General features: G+C 44.6%; 1 protein-coding gene across 1 annotated transcript in view; it reads left to right on the top strand.

Moving 5' to 3' along the window:
- UBL3 (ubiquitin like 3) overlaps nt 1–18906 on the top strand; it is a 227857-nt gene that overhangs the window by 157162 nt on the left and 51789 nt on the right. Inside the window, exon 2 of the mRNA XM_030200355.1 lies at nt 14961–15069. Within this exon, the coding sequence (XP_030056215.1) occupies nt 14961–15069 (109 nt within the window). The remainder of the gene's footprint in view (nt 1–14960; nt 15070–18906) is intronic.

Raw genomic sequence — 18906 nt, 5'->3', positions numbered from 1 at the left:
TGAAACACATTGGTACATCTCATCTTCTTCTTCAATACCAGCATCCATATGGAGGTGGTGTTACAATTACATTCTTTTAAATTGTAACTAAATAATCCAGCAGAATTTATGTAGGAAATAATATAATAAGGTGATACAAAATCAGGGCTTTTGATTCTACAGTGATGTATATAAAATTAATAAGCAGTATATAAAATTGCTGCAGTGTAATAGTACAACGTTGCTTTTGCAAAATGTCACATTATCTAAATGATGGATGATTGTCTTTTTGTGTACTATGTATGCTATGTGTTTCCTCAGTGCCAGTTTATAATTTTCAGTTCAAAAATCCAAAATTGCTCGTGAATATCAAGTTTTGCAGCACTTCTCTGCCTTTTGTGCAAGATCAAGTGTAGTGCCTGAAAATCAAGTTCTGTTGTTCTTGGACTATTTATTAGTAGCAGTGGAATCTTGAAAAGTGATTACAGAGATGTTACTGCATACTAGAATGCTAATGGATGCAGTATCACGGCTGAAAGTAACAGATTTGGCATTTTCTAGACGTTAGCCTTTGCAAGATAAGTGATATGTGCATCTAAAGCCCACAGTTTACAATATTTCTAATATATTTTGGAATATTTTTTTCTACTGTGAATGTACTGATGTACATCATCGCAGTGTTCAGTTGAACATTACTGCTCATTGCTTAGGAAACTGGGATTCATAATTCCATCCTAAACATTCATATCAGCCTATTCTTGTTTCCTGATAAGCCAAGGGGATAGAATGGCACAATTTACCCTTTTGCAAAAAAAAAAAAAAAAAAAAAAAAAACTTTTATCCTCTCATAAAACATCTTCCGCCCGATATTCAAAAGTATTTAACTGGGCAGGAATGGCAGATAACCAGCTATCTCCCTGGTTAGCAGCTAGCTCGGTCACCAGCTTTGTCATGTGATATAGCCAGTTACTGTTGATTTTCACCGACTGACTTAGCAGCCAAATGGACCTTCTATTTACGTGGGTCTGTTTTTGGCAGCTAGAGCTTAGCCGGCTATCTTTGCAGTGCCAAATAACCCCGGAAATTCAATGCTGGTGGCTGGATAGGGCCCCGGCATTGAATTTCTGAGTTCATCAGAGTTAACCGGTCTAATTCCTGCTGTCCAAATATCAGGGCCCTTGTGTTTCATTCATGACTAGTAACTGTTCAGTATTAATGATAGTTTCTATTCGGTAAGCTTTTCTTATCCTGACCTTGTTTTACAATGAAGTACAGTGTTTGACAGCATCTTATTGCCTCTTTTAGTCTGCTTGAACGTTAGAGACTGCAGTATTCTTTGGGGGGTTTTAAAGATTTAAGTGTTGAGAAGTTCCCATGCCATGTATAGGTGATGGGCTAGATTTCCAAAAACATGTATTAATACAAGTTATACAACAGGCCCCATTTTATTTATTAACTATCTTTATGAAGAATTCACCCAAGGTGGTGTACAGTTTGACATAAAACTTTAGAGGCCAACACTCAAGAAAAAGACCTAGGTGTCATTGTAGACAATAAGCTGAAATCTTCTGCCCAGTTTGTGGCGGTGGCCAAAAAAGCAAACAGGATGCTAGGAATTATTAGGAAAGGGATGCAAACTAAGACCAAAAATATTATTCCCCTGTAACACTCCATGATGCGACCCTCATCTTAAGTATTGTGTTAATTTCTGGTTGCTATATCTCAAATATACAGTGGAATAAGAAAAAGCTCAAAGAAGAGCGGCCAAAATGATAAAGGAATTAGAACTGCTCCCATATCAAGAAAGACTAAAGAGGTTAATGACCAGGTCACACAGTGAAATTCATTGGAAATACTTTTAAAACAAATAGGACAAAATATTTTTTATACTCAAAGAATAGTTAAGCTCTGGAACTCATTGCTGGAGGATGTGTGCCCAAATTTGAACGTGATCCTGAGATGCATGCACAATTAAATTGGGTAACGAGCCAATTAACATCAATTGGGTGCTGACAGTTATTGATAATTTGCACTAATTTGGATTTGCATGCACATCTTTCTGCACACTGTTCTTTAAAACTGTGCACCCAAATCCCATAGCATGCAATTCAAAAGGGGGTGTGGCTATGGAAGGGGCATGGGCGAGTCAGGGACGTTCTGGAAATTTGCATGCAGTGTTATAGAACAACATGAATACACACCCAAATTGGGTGCCAGGAATTACACCAGGTTTCAGCAGTAGCAAATCCTGGTGCACAAATTTGGGCACAGGAATTGGCACTATGCACTAATCTATAAAGGGCGCTGAACCCAAAGCGCCCTTTATAGAATAGTGCTGGCCACGATTTATTGAATCTGGTCCAATATGACTATGGCTAAGCCATGCCATATAATTACACATATACTCTACAGTGCAAATGTGCAGTGTGAAATAGTTCTGTATTGGTTTGACCTAATATGGTTGTTCTTATGTTCCTGGAGGAAACGTATAGTGTACCATTGAGAGAGACTTTGGGGAAGCCACTGCTTGCCTTGGGATTGGTAGCATGGAATGTTGCCACTATTTGGGTTTTTGCCAGGTACTTGTGACCTGGCTTGGCCACTGTTGGAAGCAGGATACTGGGCTAGATGGACCATTGCTCTGACCTAGTATGGCAAAAATTAGAACATTGATCTCCATTTGTAAATACTGGAATTTACACATGTAGATCTCGTATATGTATAAAAAACAATTTTATAAAGCCTCTGTTTTGTGTGGAGGTGGAGACATTGAGTGAACCAAAAAATGTACCCTGTATATGGGAAAATTTCTCCATCAGGTTTTGCACCAGCTTAGAGGCTAGGGTTTTACATGAGGAATTAAGGGAATAATTGTCCTGTTTCTACTGTTTTTCTGTTGGTGAGCCCTCAGGTTCCCTAAGGCCCCGCAAGGCCCCAGAGGACAGCCGAGCACCCCGAATCTTCACCCGCGGCGACCGCCGTTCACCGAGGGTTGAGCCCTCAGCTGCAGGCGGCCAGCAGGACTGCCGGAACCGCGGGGTGACGGCTGACCTGGCTGGTAGTCAGTACGCAGTCTTTAAGGGAGGACTAGCAAAGGCGGCTAGTACTCCGAGAGGGAACAGTCGCTGGAGAAAGGCTGGCAAGAGCGGCCAGCACGTGGTAGTCTATGGAAGAGCGCTAGCCGGACGACTAGCGAGAGTCACAGTCTCTGAATGACGGCTAGCAGGACGGCTAACCAGCCACTGTCTCGGAAGGGGGGCTAGCAGGACGGCTAGCTGAAGAGGAACACTGTCTCCGGAGTTGGCTAGCAAGGACGGCTAGCTGAAGACACAGTCTCTGACGGGGGCTAGCAGGACGGCTAGCTGCAGAGGAACACTGTCTCTGGAGTTGGCTAGCAAGGACGGCTAGCTGAACAAGACACAGTCTCTGAAGGGGGCTAGCAGGACGGCTAGCTGAAGAGGAACACTGTCTCCAGAGTTGGCTAGCAAGGACGGCTAGCTGCAGACACAGTCGCTGAAGGGGGCTAGCAGGACGGCTAGCTGAAGAGGAACACTGTCTCCAGAGTTGGCTACGCTCCGCGATCCCCTGAGTCGGCTTCTGACGAACGAAACGGAAGCACTGGACCCCTTCCGTTTCGTGGTTTAAATCCCCCGCCCGTCCTTCATCTCCCAACAGCTGTAGCCAATCCCCTTGGCCCAGGCAGGCAGAGGAGGCCGGGATTGGTCCACCTGCCCGGCGGGCGGAGTCTCCTCGTCGATGCGCCAATCCGGCGCAAGTGGGCGGTGCTGCTTCGCTGGTCCTGTTCCTCCAAGGAGGCCGACGACGCCGGCGCCGCCATCTTGGCCGGCGTGTCTCCTTCTCCGAGGCCGGCGCTTGCTCCCGCGGATCGCTGGCCTCGGAGCAGCCCGCGGCAGCGCCGGCCCTGTCGGCGGCTTCTCCTCGCCGTCCCAGGCCCCGCGGCTGCCACTGGTTCCCGCCCGCGACTGCGGGCCGCCAGGTAAGAGCCCGGGACGGGACAGTAATTCTCCTTAATCACCCTGTTTATTTTCACCTCCAAAATTAAAGAAAATAAAAATTGTGGCTTCAATATAGGATGTAAAATGGACTGCTTATGCATGAATGTTGTAAAAATCACCACTTCTACATGGAAGATTTTGAATTTGTGCCATTCATTTTTTTTCCACATGTATATTTGCATTTCTGAACATTCTAACATATGTTTTACAAAAGGTGCTATGTTAACAGAGCCTTTTGTAAAATGCCGCCAGAATTAAGCACATCCCAATCTGGATGTCTCAATTCCATTCTCAACATTCTATGTAACTTGGGCCTTAAAGTGTAAAAGAGGGGGGGGGGGGTTGAGTGTAGAAGAAGGTTTTCTATTAACAAGACACATGCATTTGTCTGGTAATACCTTAACACTGCTCTTTCAGAAATAGCATGAAAATGTCTACACTTCACAAATTGCCAGAAAGTGGTCTTAGAAAACTCTTTTACATCTCAAAAGAACAGTTTTCAGTAATGCAAAGGGCAAGAGCATCTTTCTATCTTGTTCAGCAAATCCTTAAGAGTTAAAACTAATTTCTGAAATTTCATGCTGACTATCTTGAGTATAGTAAGCAGCTTGGAACAGTAAATAGTAATTTAGCATAAGGTATGTTGAGCTTGCTTATGGGTATGTGGTATGATGATAAACAGACTGGGTGAACTGCCACTGAAAGCTGTAATTTAGAATCCTTAAAACTTGTTGCCAAAGAAACAGGTGGTCATGCTCTGTCTTGAGTAATTGCTTTAGGCTTTTAGATTTTGAGCTCCATAAAATGAAATGTCTTTATTTTATGAAATAAATAATACTCTACCCTCTTTATAGCATTAAAATTGTAGAGAGAGAAAGTTTGATCATTCAACATAGACCAATGGTCTCATTTTCACAAGAGAAGAACGCTCATCTTTCAACATAAATCGGAAGATGGATTTCCTTCTCACATGGTCATCCAAATCGGTATAATCGAAAGCCGATTTTGGACGTCCCCAATTGCACTCCGTTGCAGGGACGGCCAAAGTTCAAGGGGGCGTGTCGGAGGTGTAGTGAGGGCGGGACTTGGGCGTGCCTAACACTTGGACGTCCTTGACCCATAGTTGAAAGAAGCAAGGATGTCCCTGACGAACACTTGGACGACTTTACCTGGTCATGTTTTTCTTATGACCAAGGCACAAAAAGGTGCCCGAAATGACCAGATGACCTCCCGTTACTCCCCCAGTGGTCACTAACCCCCTCCCACCCTCAGAAAAATCTTTAAAAATATTTTGTGCCAGCCTCTGTGCCAGCCTCATATGTCATACTCAGGTCCATCACAGCAATATGCAGGTCCCTGGAACAGTTTTAGTGGGTGCAGCACTTCAGGCAGGCGGACCCAACCCCATACCCCCCCTACCTGTTACGTTTGTGAAGGAAACAGCGAGCCCTCCAACACCCACCACAAACCCACTGTACCCACATCTAGGTGCCCCCTTCACCCATAAGGATTATGGTAGTGGTGTATAGTTGTGGGTAGTTGGTTTTGGGGGGGGCTCAACACACAAGGTAAGGGAGCTGTGTAACTGGGAGCTATTTATGAAGTCCACTGCAGTGCCCCCTAGGGTGCCCGGTTGGTGTCCTGGCATGTCAGGGCGACCATGCACTAGAAATGCTGGCTCCTCCCACGACCAAATTGCTTGCATTTGGTCGTTTCTGAGATGGATGTCCTTGGTTTCAATTATCGCCGAAAATCAGAAACGACCAAGTCTAGGGATGACCAAATTTAAGGATTTGGACGTCCCTGACAGTATTTTCGAAATGAAAGATGGACATCTATCTTGTTTTGAAAATACGGGTTTCCCCACCCCTAGATCTGGACGTTTTGTGAGGACATCCAAATCAAAACATGGACGTCCTTTTTGAAAATGCCCCTCTATATGTGTCAGGTTTATTTTCATGCCAAATGTACAGTGCTGTGAAAGTTTTGCATCACCTTGTCAGAAAATGAATTTTCTAGGATAGTGTTCTAGTATGGCAGATTCTATTCCAGAATTCCAAGACAATGTACATGCTTACTATCAAAATTCAATTGCGCATTCTTTATAAAAAATAAATTTCTGTCAATGTTAACTGAGATATTATTTGCTCTGGTGTGGGGAGAGAGTTGAACTTGTATTACATGCTACAGCAGTATAGACAAATGAATATATCAGAGCTGCAGTTAAATAATTCAACTCTGTTGGGTATATTGATGATAGTGGTGTACCGAGCACGAGGTGGTGGAGGCAGTCCATCCTGGGTGCAGATCATAAAGGGGTGCTGCCATAGGTTCTCCTTCTTCCCCCTCTGACTGGTATGGTACTGCAATGGGTGTCCCTATCTGCCCATCTGGTGCGGTATAGCTCTACCTCCTTTCTTCACCCCCCTCCTCCTCCCCCCCCCCCCCCCCCCCGCCAGCCGCAGACCTTAACTTCCAGGCCTCTGGCAGCATCATCTATGTAAGCGCTGCTTTTGGCCATCCCCAGAAGCCACCTCTTTACAGAGTCCCACCTACATGGGAAGCTGTTCAGAGAAGGCTTCCTGGACAGGCTGAAGGCAGCGTTTACCTCACTGATGCTGTCGGCGGTGCTTGGAAATCTGCTGAGCGGGACGAGGATGGAGAGAGGAGGGAAAGTGATGCCAGACCAAAGGGAAAGAGGGATCGAGAGAGGATGATGCAATGCCAGACTGAAGGGGAAGGGGGTGGAGATAGGAGGGAAAGCGATGTGAGACCACAGGAAAAAGGAAAGAGGGGTAGAGTGAGGAAAATGTGATGCCAGACCGGAAGGGGGTGGAGAGGAGGGAGTGTGATTCCAGACCACAGGGGAAGGGGAAAGGGGAGTGAAGAAAGCAATGCCAGACCACAGGAGAAGGGAATGGTGGGTGGAGAGAAGAGGGAGAGAGATGTAAGGCCAGACCACAGGGGAAGGGGACTGGGTGGGAAGAGAGGAGGGAGAGCAATGCAATGCCAGACCACAAGGGAAGGGGAAAAGGGTGGAGAGAAGGGAGAGCTATGCTGGACCAAAGGGGAAGGAGGAAGTGAGAGCAAGGATGAAGAGAAAGGAGGGCAGAAGCTGGACCCACTGGGGGAGGAGAGGGGAGGGGGAGAGAAAGACTGGACACATGAGGGGAAGGGAGATTGGGAAAAAGCTGGATCTGGGGAGGGGAAGAACGAGATGCAGTACTTTGGGATAGGGGAGAGAAGCTCCCCCTTCTTTCTTCCTCTTTCCTGCACCCACCCCAGGGTCAGGGGGGGAGGGATGGGGACACAGAGGGCGTGGGCGCCCTTCTTTCAAACATTTTGGACATCCTGAACTGCCCCCCCCCCCCCCCCCACAGGGACAGCCAAATTTCAAGGGAGTGGAGTTAGAGGAGTTGTCTAGTGGTTAGAGCACTGATCTTGCAATCCAGAGGTGGCCAGTTCAAATCCCACTGCTGCTACTTGTGATCCAAAATCCAAATAAATAAATAAAGGGGGTGTCGGAGGCATAGCAAAAGCATGGACGTCCTTCTCACAGAAACATCCACATTTTGGACGTCCTCAATTGCCTGTTGCAGGGACAGAGGCATAGCGAAGGTGCCTAACACTTGGACGTCCTTCCCCCATACTAAAAAAAAAAAAAAGACGTCCCTGACGAGCACTTGGACGTTTTCACCTGGAGTTGTGTTTTTTTAAGGTTGTGGACGGCTATTATACTCGCAGCTTGGCTGCTCTGCACTGGCTTCCACTCCTTAGGAAGGAAATCGTGTACAAATGAGCAAGCAGCTAATTTGCATGCGATTTCCTTCATGCATGCCCGTTCCTTTCTGTATCGCTAAGGGATCAGTAAGGGAAGGGCTTTTCCCGTTCAGTTAGTGCATCAGTTAGTCCACTGCAGTGCCCCCTAGGGTGCCCGGTTGGTGTCTTGGCATGTCAGGGGGACCAGTGCACTACGAATGCTGGCTCCTCCCACGACCAAATGAGTTGGATTTGGTCGTTTTTGAGATAGGCGGCCTCGGTTTCCATTATCGCCGAAAACCGGGGACGACTATCTCTTAGGTCGACCTAAATGTTGAGATTTGTGCGTACCCGACCGTATTATCGAAACAAAAGATGGACGCCCATCTTGTTTCGATAATCCGGTTTTCCCGCCCCTTCGTGGGGACGTCCTGCAAGGACTCCCTCAGGAAAACGTGGGCAGCCTGTTCGATTATGCCTCTAAGTGTGTCAGCAGTGTGCAGAGGGATATGAGATATGAAGCTCATTTTTCATAAAATAAATAATGCATTTCAATTAACTCTGGATATTAACTGTCTACTGCAACAAATGGTCTACTTCATTAATATTATTTTAAAACTTTACTAGCTGCAAATTTATAATGGAGCATCTTGCTATGGTTCTGTTCTGTAGTATGTAACATGTTCTCTGCTGATATATACTGTTAAGATATAGGAGAAAGGTCTTGCTATGTGAATGTGAGTGAGCTATATTTGCTTCTGTAATCACCTACAAAATCTATATGGGCAAATTTAAAATAACACCTTGATAGGCAGCAGGAAAAGTGTCATAGAAACAGAAAAATGTAGGCAGATAAAGACCGTATGGCCTATCCAGTCTGCTCATCCATGCCACCTACTCTCCCTATCACTGCCTTAGAGATCCTGTGTACATGTCCCATGATTTATAAGCATAACAGTACTGAAAGGTTTAGCATAGCTCTGCAGTATCCTGTTGCAGAGGGAAGGTCACATGGTGAGGGTGACATGACTTGGAAGAGCAAAACTTGTCTTGTTGTAATGTGCAGGCCACTCTGTTTCCTTGCTGCACCCAGTGTTTTTCAGCATGAAACATATAACATGCATCAGCTCAGAATTTGGGTCAATGGAAAATTGACATGATAAAATTCATTTTTTATTCTTGCCTATGAGTACTTTCATTTGCATTTTCTAGCCTCTTTGATTTGCTGCAGGATTTTTTTCTTTTTTGCCAAATGGTTCTGTCTTTGGCAGGTTATGTATTTCATTAGATTGTCTCCTCTGTATCCTTTCTCATGCTAAGTAGACATTTGGGAGATTAATGCAGCAGAGCTGGCAAACATTTGAGCTCCCTTTTTCAATCGGAATGTTCTTTCTTTGCTGAGAAGCTGTTTGTGGTTACAGAAAAGATGCCAGCTCTGGCCCTTGAGGGCCACCAGTGGGTCTGATTCTCAGGATCCTCAAGAATGCAGAATAACCTGGTTCTGTCAAGTGCACACAACTATATGTGAGGAATATTCATTCAGAATATCCTGAAAACTAAACTGGCTTTTCTAGTCCTTGATGCTAGTGGTTGTGTATTCTGCGGTTCATATTTTTGAAACGTCTTCCAACTTAACTACAGTCAGAATGGTGAGAGTAGTGAAGGAAAGCAAAACTCTTTCCAGCTGATCAGAGCCCTGTGCAAGCACCACCCTGGACACACATATCTTAACAAGGGGGCCCTTTTACTATGCCACGTAAGCGTCTGCGCATTCCCAACGCGTGCCAAAATGGAGTTACCGCCCGGCTACCGCGTTGCTCTTGTAATTTAATTTTTTACCATGTGAGTCTTTACTGCTAGGTCAATGGCAGGCGGTAAGGTTGCAGACCCAAAATGGACGTGTGGCAATTCTGATTTTGTCGCACGTCCATTTTCGGAAAAAATTTGAGAAAGGCCTTTTTTTACAGGCGCGCTGAAAAATGGATCGGCGCATGCCCAAAACCCGCGCCTACACTACCGCAAACCATTTTTCAGCGCACCTTAGTAAAAGGGTCCCAGACTAGATTCTGACAGCAAAGAAGGCACACTCAAAGAAATAGAAACCATAATCAATGTATTACAACTAAGAGGGAGGTAGAGAGGAAACCACAAAGCCAAGAAGCAGGTGTATTTTCTGTTTTAAAGTATCCGGCTAGAAGAGTCACGGCCACCTGCTGTAAGAAGGCAGATTTCAAATCTGTAATAAAGATATTAAAAAGGAAGAAACTTTTTAAGAATCAGCCTCTTTCAGAGAATTATTTTTCATTTTTCCATTGGCCCTAATAAGAAAAATCCCTGCAAAAGCACCAAAGGGCATTCAACCCATCAGGCTGGTTAGTTGGCCAACAGTGCTCAGCATGCAGTAGAACTGCTGCTGCTCACTACAATGGAGCCTGCAATACTTCTTTCAATTAAGAAAGCAAAAGCGGATCCTTGATGCTTCACTATAAAGCGTTAACAAAATAAAAAAATATGTTAAAGTAGGGATTCTCTCAGCCCCCCTATCCAGGGGGACTCCACTGCCTGTTGAATTGTCAAGATATCTAACTTGAATATGCATGGCATAAAAAATTAGCATATACTGGATTTCTGGTGTGTGCAAATTTATGCCGTGCGTATTCCTAGTGAAAACCCGACTAGCTGTAGAGTTCCTGGAGAGAGTTGAGAAGCCCTATGTCAACGCTTTGAAGTAAAGTATTACAGGCTTTCAGCGGTGTCTCTTATTGTGTAACAGCTTTGTTGCATATGTGTTTAACTGCAAGTACCATACATCCAAAGACGATCAGCTGTACTTATTAAATTGTATACTGGTGTAGCTTAAACTTATTTTTTGCTGCTTTGAAATCATAATCACTTCTCTAGAAATATGTTCTCATGGACTCTGTTTTTGTCAAGTATATGTAGCCGTCCTCTCACGAGGGGGTTAGATTAGCCCTGCGGTCCTATGTGAAAGAACAAAGGGATGACCTGGCTTTTTAAATTAGCTTTTGACATCACCTAATCGGGTTTTCCGTTTCTCTAACCCTCTTTTCACCAACCATTTTCCAGGAGTACCTTCCCCTTCCTCTTCTCTCCCTTCCCCTCTTTCCCTCTTCTTTCTTGCCCTATTTCAAGGCCTTCCTCAATTTGTAGTTTGTGTGAATGGTTTTTCTGCCTTTTCGTATAAACATTGTAGTTTCTCTCTGGTTTCTTGACCTGTTTTTAAGTTTTTTTTTTGTAAACTTCTTTGATCTGCTGAGTCAGCAAAGGCGGTATAGCAAGCCTGAATAAACTAAACTAACTCAAAACAGAAGGTAAAATACACAAACTTTGCCCGTGCAGTTGGATAGAGGGAATTGAAGCTCAAGGCCAAAGCTGAAATGAGAAATGCTCAAAAATTCAAAAAAGGAGACAAGCAGGCACCTGGGTTATAGATTAAAAACACCTTTGTTGGTGATCCCCACAAATAAAGTATTTACAGTGTAGAAAACATTTTTTCAAGATAAATTAATAGGTGGTATAAATAACCAAAATACCAAGATACAGAGAGAGTTTCAATCTCCTTGGACCTGAAGTACTCTTCTGGTGTTTTCTTCTCCTTGTATATACCTTGTGGGTCCCAGTTTGGGGAGCTCACTCTTCTCTTAGGGGTCCATTTTTTGCTAAGCTGTGTTTTTTTTTCTATATTTTTTATTAATGGCCATACGTTAAGGTTGCCTTGCCACTTGAGCTCTTACACCACAAATGGGTGGTGGTAAGTGCGTATGCAGTATCCATGCGCTAAGCAGTTAGCGTTCAGTAATGTAGATGCACTCACAGGAACACATACTCTCTCCCTCAAGAAGTTTTACAAAAATTATTTAGCATGATTTCTAAGTACTCCACATTTTGCTGCATTAGGGGCCCTTTTGCAAAGGCGCATAAGGGCCTATGTGCATCCAGTGTGCGCCAAATCTGCATTACCCAGCTACTGCGTGCCCCGGGCAGTAATTCTGAATTTGGTGTGCACCGAAAGTAAACAGTACAAAATATTTTCTACCGTGTGGTGGTAAATGGCAGTGGGCGTGTGCCTACCACTCGGGTAGTGCGTGAGACCTTACCACGAAGTCAGTGGGTTGCGGTAAGGTCTCAGGCCGAAAATGGATGTGCGCCGGTTTATAGTTTGCCACATGTTCATTTTCCGGCCCCTTAAAAAAAAGACCCTTTTTCCAGGATGTGGTAAAAACTGGCCCGGTGTGCACTTACACTGCTGCAGGCCACTTTTTGCCACAGCTTAGTAAAAGGGCCATTAAGTGCATTAACAGAGCTTAGTAAAAGGACCCCTTGGTCGCCTTTTGCAATAATGCTGCTGCAAAAATAAACTCATTCCAATAATCTGTTACCTTAAACAGGCACCACCAGTGTATAGTGTGCTGAATGTTCCTTCAGCTCAAGAACTTGTAACCGTGTATCTCCAGGGTGGACTTCCAAAGTTGAAGAATGCTGTCTTCCTTAGGAGGGCAAATATTAAAACATAAAAATTTTCAAAAAGTATACCTTTAGTCTGAGAGGTGAGGGATGCATCTGGGAGATAGGTCCCATCCACTACATCACAGGGATTTTCCATTATATAAAAGGAATATACCTGAGTGGTTAAGTCTCATTAACCACAATGAGACACTCTTGTGGGCATGTATTTTATTCTGTTTCGATGATGTGGTATACCGCTGTTTGAGAGTACTTCATAGCTGTTAACAAATGTTTTCTTAAAAAAAAAAAATCAGCAATATAAAACAAACGTAGACTGGGACAAAATGCAGTTCCAGAGGCCAGGCAGGGGATGATATAGCAGAACATTAAAAAAATAAAAATAAATAAACCCTTGGTACACAAATGAATGCAGGACGCAAGAGGAAAAGGGAAAACCATTTCATGATTCCTCTGTGCCTGGATCCTTCAGGCTAATCTGTCCAGCCATAATTCCGTTGAATCTGCTCTCCATTTCTTCCTTGTGTAAAGCTTGTAGTTTTAGGTGACCTTAGTTGGCTATCAAGAAAACTGCACCCCAGGCTGTGCCTAAGCTCCGTTTGGGCACCTACAGCCTCTCCTGCTTCCTCAGACTCCTTTGGAGGAAAGAAGACCCCTTGCCCCTGCTTGCAGGGCTGTCCTTCCCTCCAAAATCACAGGAGATGCCACCTGCCCAAGACTGACAAAAAAAAAAAAAGGTCAGACTAGGAGCCAGGGACTCTAAAATGTTTCCATATATAGACATAGAGGACACATTGTGGTGATCTTTTACACATAGGCAGCAGAATGGAAAGGATTACAAGGCCAATGATCCCACCAAAATTTGCCCAACATTGAGAGGGGAGATAGTTATCAGTCTGTATTATAGCTGTACCACACCTTATTTGCCTCTCAACAAAGACTGTAAGGCAAGTTGCAGTGCCATAACACAGCATTAGTTAAGTCGCCCAGGAAGGGGGAGGGTACGTAAAGAGATACAAAACATGCAAATATATGTAAAGCAGATCTTTAGTTTGTAAATACCATAGCATGGCAGCATTATAGCTGTAAAAATAGCTGCAAAGTGGTGTGTCCCGATGCCTGTGCTGTCAGTCCCTCAATCAATGACACCCTCTACCAAAGACCCCACTTCCATTAAAGCCCCATTAGGGCCCTACAAGCATTCCTCCCATTGTCCCCCCCCCCCCCTTGCCTCCTGCCATCTACTGACACACATCCCTAGTGCCCCAGAGGGCTGGGTTCAAAATGTCGCTGGTGACCCCTAACAGTAGTACAATGAGACTACCATTGTAGGGTTACTGGCACCATTTTGAACCCAGTGCCAGTAAGGACCGGAGTAACTGGGGATTGCTCCTGCCCCAGGACCCAATGGACCTCCATGGACATGCTGGTGGGGTCGGAGGGGACCAGTGGGAGGAATGCTTGGGGGTGGGGTGCCGATTAGAGAAGTCTCACTAGGAGTGGGGATCCTCAGGAGAAGGGGTCTTTTGGAATGTGTGGATCAGGGTTCCTGTATCAAGGGATCGATAACCACAGTCAGCCCCTTCAGGTTGTGGCCTGGGAGCATCAGGCCACAACTTTGTGGCCCGATGTTCCCAGAACGGTAGGATAGTGCTGTTTTCAAGGTTTTACAAGCAGGGTTATTCAGATACTTTTTTTTCAATTTTGTTGTTAATCATATACAGTATTACAGAATTACGAGTATTAAGCTAAAATCATGAAAATCAATCAGCCACTCTATGGAAGAAGTATTTCCAAGACCAAAACCAGATACAAAATATAGACACCAAAAACCAGTCTCAATGCTAGTCTAAAGATGAAGAAAACATTGTCCGGTTACTTAGCCAGGGATATTCAGTTACTGTGGGAGTCAATAACCTGTGGCACTTCTAGTCGCTGACTCCCATGATAAATCAGACCGTAGTAAAGGCCCAACGTTTACCGCATCTTGATAACTTCCCCCGCCCCACTACCAGCAGCCCTGCCCCAAACTCTGTGGTTGAAGATTGGTTTGTTTGACCTGTCTAGCCAAAAAGATGGTCTGAGGCTTCACAAAGCAGGGACCATCTAATGTTTGCTTATTTAAGAGTTTGATACACTGTCTTTCTTCAAGGATGTGCAGCACTACACGTCTTGTAGCACTTTAGAAATAAGTAATAGCACATATCTACAGTGTTTTAGATATAGATTCAATAACTACTATTACATGCATATGGTTACTTGATATTTTTTATACCTTATAAGCATGGATCAGGGCCAAATGAAGTAAGAAGCCCCTTTAATAAAGCTTAGCTCACGCTAACAGAATTAGCACGCAGTAAATGCTAAGAAGCCCATAGGTATAAAATGGGCTTCTTAGCATTTAGCGCATACTAATTCCACCCTGAATGTACTATGTTGGTAGTCGAACTTGCATATCTTAGAATTATCCAAATGTTGAGAACAATGTAAATCACATTAATTCCTGCAATCCTCAATCCTCACACTTGTTCTCATGGAGATGGTGAAGACCATAGCTTGTATGACTAGTTAAAGTAACAATATTTGAGATATTTTTTAACTTTACAGAACCTACCTTTCTCGCTAATAATTTCACTAATGGTATTCTGTTTGTGATACTTAACAAGTAACAAAAAAGGCCCTTATTTGCTGCTATTTTAAAATCTGATTTTTATTTTACAGATAAATTTGCGTCTCATCTTAGTAAGTGGGAAGACAAAGGAGTTCCTGTTTTCACCCAATGATTCAGCAGCAGACATTGCTAAGCATGTATATGACAACTGGCCAATGGGTGAGTAGTACTCTAGAATGCCACTAGAGAAGAATTGAAAGTTCTATTTACAATGACTGAAAATAGGTCCAATTATTCACTTTAGTCTTCAAGATACTTCTGAATATAAGTATAGCAATTGGTAGTCAGCCATTTTTGTAAACGTTCTTTAAAAGGTAGGTATGAAATTGTGAAATCAAACATTTATGATGGATTTTGCAATTATTTGCTTTATATTATTCCTAGACCCATATCTCAAAAAAAAAAAAACCCTTAGATCCATATAACTTTAATATATTTCCAGATGTCCCCTGGATTTGATCAAGAGATGTTGAGGCTGATGAATGCCTTTGTCTGGGGAAGTGATAGTCTTTCATACAATGTTTTTAGTAATGAGGCATAGCATGATGGACCTGGAATCAGATTAGAAGAGGAATGGAAATTTTGTAGCTGACTTGAATATTTTGTATCTTAAACTATTCTTATACTCTTTTCAGTGTCTGTATGCATATTAAAGTAATGAGTTGTTTAAGAGTAGAAGAATTACAGGTGCTTTTCCACAGAGTACATACAGATAGATTCTGTCTATTAATCTGTTTTATATATTGGGAGACTTTCTCCCACTGGAGGAGGTGCTAAGAGATCATCTCTGAGAAGGTGGCTTTCTGAAATTCTCTACTAGTATCTATAAAATGTGTTTACTTTTTCATCTACTTTAAAAGAATAGATAAATGCCAATGTTCTAAAAACAGAGTTCTTTCAGCATTAAAAAGTAACATACATAACAAAAGCAGTCTTTGTTCACTGACCTTCTGTCTGTTCAGCTCCTTCCAATTTTCCAGTTCTTATCTCCTCCTTAGTCTGATTATGTAACATGTAAAGGTTTCAAACCTTTTTCTTGGAATCCATGACCCAAACTATCTTCTGACTTACATAATCATCATCTCTCTATATAAAACGCACCTCCAACGTTCCAAATTTGTAGTTGCAAGATCACAGTGCCCTCGCGTCAAAACGCGATGACGTCGAGGGCGGAGCAACGAACGACATCGCACACCCGTTACTACGCGCGCTGATCACCTGATCAACGCGACACTGAGCCAGACTACAGCGGGCTACTGCAACAGCAGCAGTAAAGGACCGGCCTCTGCCGTCAAAGCAGAAGCGGAGTGCAGCAGAGTCCCGCGCGACTACAGCAGCGCCGCTGCCGCCACGTGATGGCTTTTTTTACAATCTTACGGGGGTTGGGAAGCTGCGCAGATAACAGAAACTGATTTCTCCAGCAAACTACCGCGATGTTACGAGGCCAGGCGCAATATAAAGAACAACGCTGGCGAAACACAGTCCCACCTCCGTGAAAGAAAAAAAAAACCTTAAAGTAGATGCAAGAAGGGGAGACTAACATGAAAGGAAATGGCGGAAGGCTGTCATAAAAAACAAAAATACTATTGAAGCAGGGAAAGGGGGGGGAGGGAAAACAGGGGGGAGAAGGAAGGAGAGGGGGAGGGGGGTTCCAGCCACACACTCTCACTCTCATTCTCACACACAGCCACACTCTATGTCAAACAAACCCACACACATTCACTCAGTCTCTCTAACAAACTCACTCACACACACACACACTCTCTCAAACCTCTCAAACATACACAGTAAGATGAAAACCTTGCTAGCGCCCGTTTCATTGGTCTCCGAAACGGGCCTTTTTTACTAGTAATATAATAAAAGGCAATCATTCCTTGCTTTAATCACATCATATGGGGTAATAGAGTTAGACATTGATATTAGTTTAAACACCTTACAGTAAATATGGTACAAACTAAGGTTACATTTCACTTGCTTTTAAAGTGATGGGTGTTCCTTTACCATTCATGAACTTCCTATCTGGATCACAAAAGGAAAGCACTGTTCACTCACATCTCAGGTCTGCTGTTGTATTCCTTTCTCCTTTACTTTATCTCTCTTTCACGGTGATTTCTCTCTCTCCCACTTATTGCACCCTCTTGCTGTCTCCTCCCCTCCTTCCCATTCTTTATGCTCTTCCCTATTTATTTGCCCTTGTTTTATTGTCTGTTATGCTTCCTTCCAATTGTTCTTGCTCCTCTCTGTTTACATCCCCTTGTTTACTCTCTTGCCTTGTTCACTTGATCTCCCCAATGTTCCTCTTTCTATATGTTGATGACTCATATAACTCTGCACAGCTCTGTCACATTGGGCCACACGGTACCCATACTTCTGATGATTGCAAAGAAAAGTGTACCATGTAGTTTGGTCTTAACATACAGGACCATGAAACAGCAGCATTTCCACCCACCTACTTAAAAAGGCTTTGCAGCAGGAATGGGTGCAAGGACCGGATCACAGCAGCACTGACACAACAGGTCAGATTAAAATTTGTAAATTATTGACATCATCCTTTCCTTATCAGGCGGCTATGATCTGGAATTCCTTAGCGCCCCTCCGGACCGGCCCAGGGTTGGCTTGATGGGTTGTGCATGCCTTCTAGCAGGTAGAGACTGAGAAACTTCTGACTCTAGAGAGCCAATAAGAGCCCTAACCATGTGACCCTAGCCTCAGTATTTTCTCAGTCTCCAGCAGGCAGTAGAAGGTGAGCCCATTAGTCTCTCTCTTTCTCTACTTAAAAAAAAATTACCCTGCTGTGCCTGGGGAATCCAGTATAGAGGCTAGGAAGAGAGCAGTTTTTCCTCTCCAGGCTCTGGGGTGCTAAACTCTGGTGTCCTGGGTCCCTCCCCCACTTCCTCCCCATCTCCCTTCTTTAATTAGGCTGTTACAAAACTATCCTTTCCCTGCCCTTCCCACTCTTCTGGACCTCCGGAGTGCCTCTGTAGCTGTTGCCTCTAACTTTCCTCACAGCGTTAAAAAAAAAAAACGCGACACTCTTCTTAGCGCTGTGATTCTGAGGCTATCTTCTGTCTGTGCAGCGTGACCAGAGCTCTGGGACTCGGTCTGTTGAGATAAGAGTGTCTTGTAGCTCCTCCGGGGAGGGCCCGCGATCGGGGCGTTTTTGGCGCGAATCTGCCATTTTGAAATTTTCCGCCGTTTTCGGCAATGGCTGCAGAGGTTGTTAAGCGCTGTTCACGTTGTGGCAAGCGCAGATCAGCAGCGGGGCTCTGTAAATCGTGCTCTTCAGACGTCAGGGCCGGCACGAACATGGCGAGCGATGTCTCTTCCCGTTCAGTGGAGCTGGCAGCGGGCACCATCTTGGATGTGCCACATGGTCCGACCCCCGCAGGAGCGGAGGGGTCTGAGGCCGGAGGGGAGTCTCGGATAGAGGCTACCAGAGGAGCTGCTTGCCCCGGATTGGAACCGGGAGACCAGGGTGAGCCTTTCTCCCCTGAGTTTGTGTTGCTTTTACATAAAGCGTAGATGTTAAAAAGGGCTCTGCCACAGGTGTCTGACTCTGTGTTGCTACCTGGTTCCCCTCCGGTGGAGGCCGGTGTGGGATTGCCGTCAGGCATTTTTTCCCCAGACAGATGGCCGCAGGACAAGCGTAGAAGGGTAAATTCCCCTTCAGAGAGTGGCGCACCTCCCTTCCCCCCCCCCCCCCCCCCCCCCCCCCCATGGTCGGGCTGTGGGGATTCTGAGGGGTCTGGCAGGCCTTTGTGGTCTGAGGAACCAGAGGAAGGTGCCGGATTGCCACTGGATCCAGATGATCCCACCGCGGTTAGGATTTTCCACCGCAAGGAGCTGCCAGCGCTTATTTCTGACGCCTTGCAGGCCCTCTCTATTGAAGATCCTGCACTTGGCGAGGCCTCCTCTGGTAATCCGAGGATGGCAAGTACTAAGAAGCCTGCTCGAGCCTTTCCTTTGCATGACTCCATTCAAGAGCTTATTTTGGCT

The sequence above is a fragment of the Microcaecilia unicolor genome, chromosome 4, assembly GCF_901765095.1.
Source record: "Microcaecilia unicolor chromosome 4, aMicUni1.1, whole genome shotgun sequence".
Taxonomy (NCBI): domain Eukaryota; kingdom Metazoa; phylum Chordata; class Amphibia; order Gymnophiona; family Siphonopidae; genus Microcaecilia; species Microcaecilia unicolor.
Note: the sequence above shows the minus strand (reverse complement) of the source record. Positions and strands in the feature narration are given on the sequence as shown.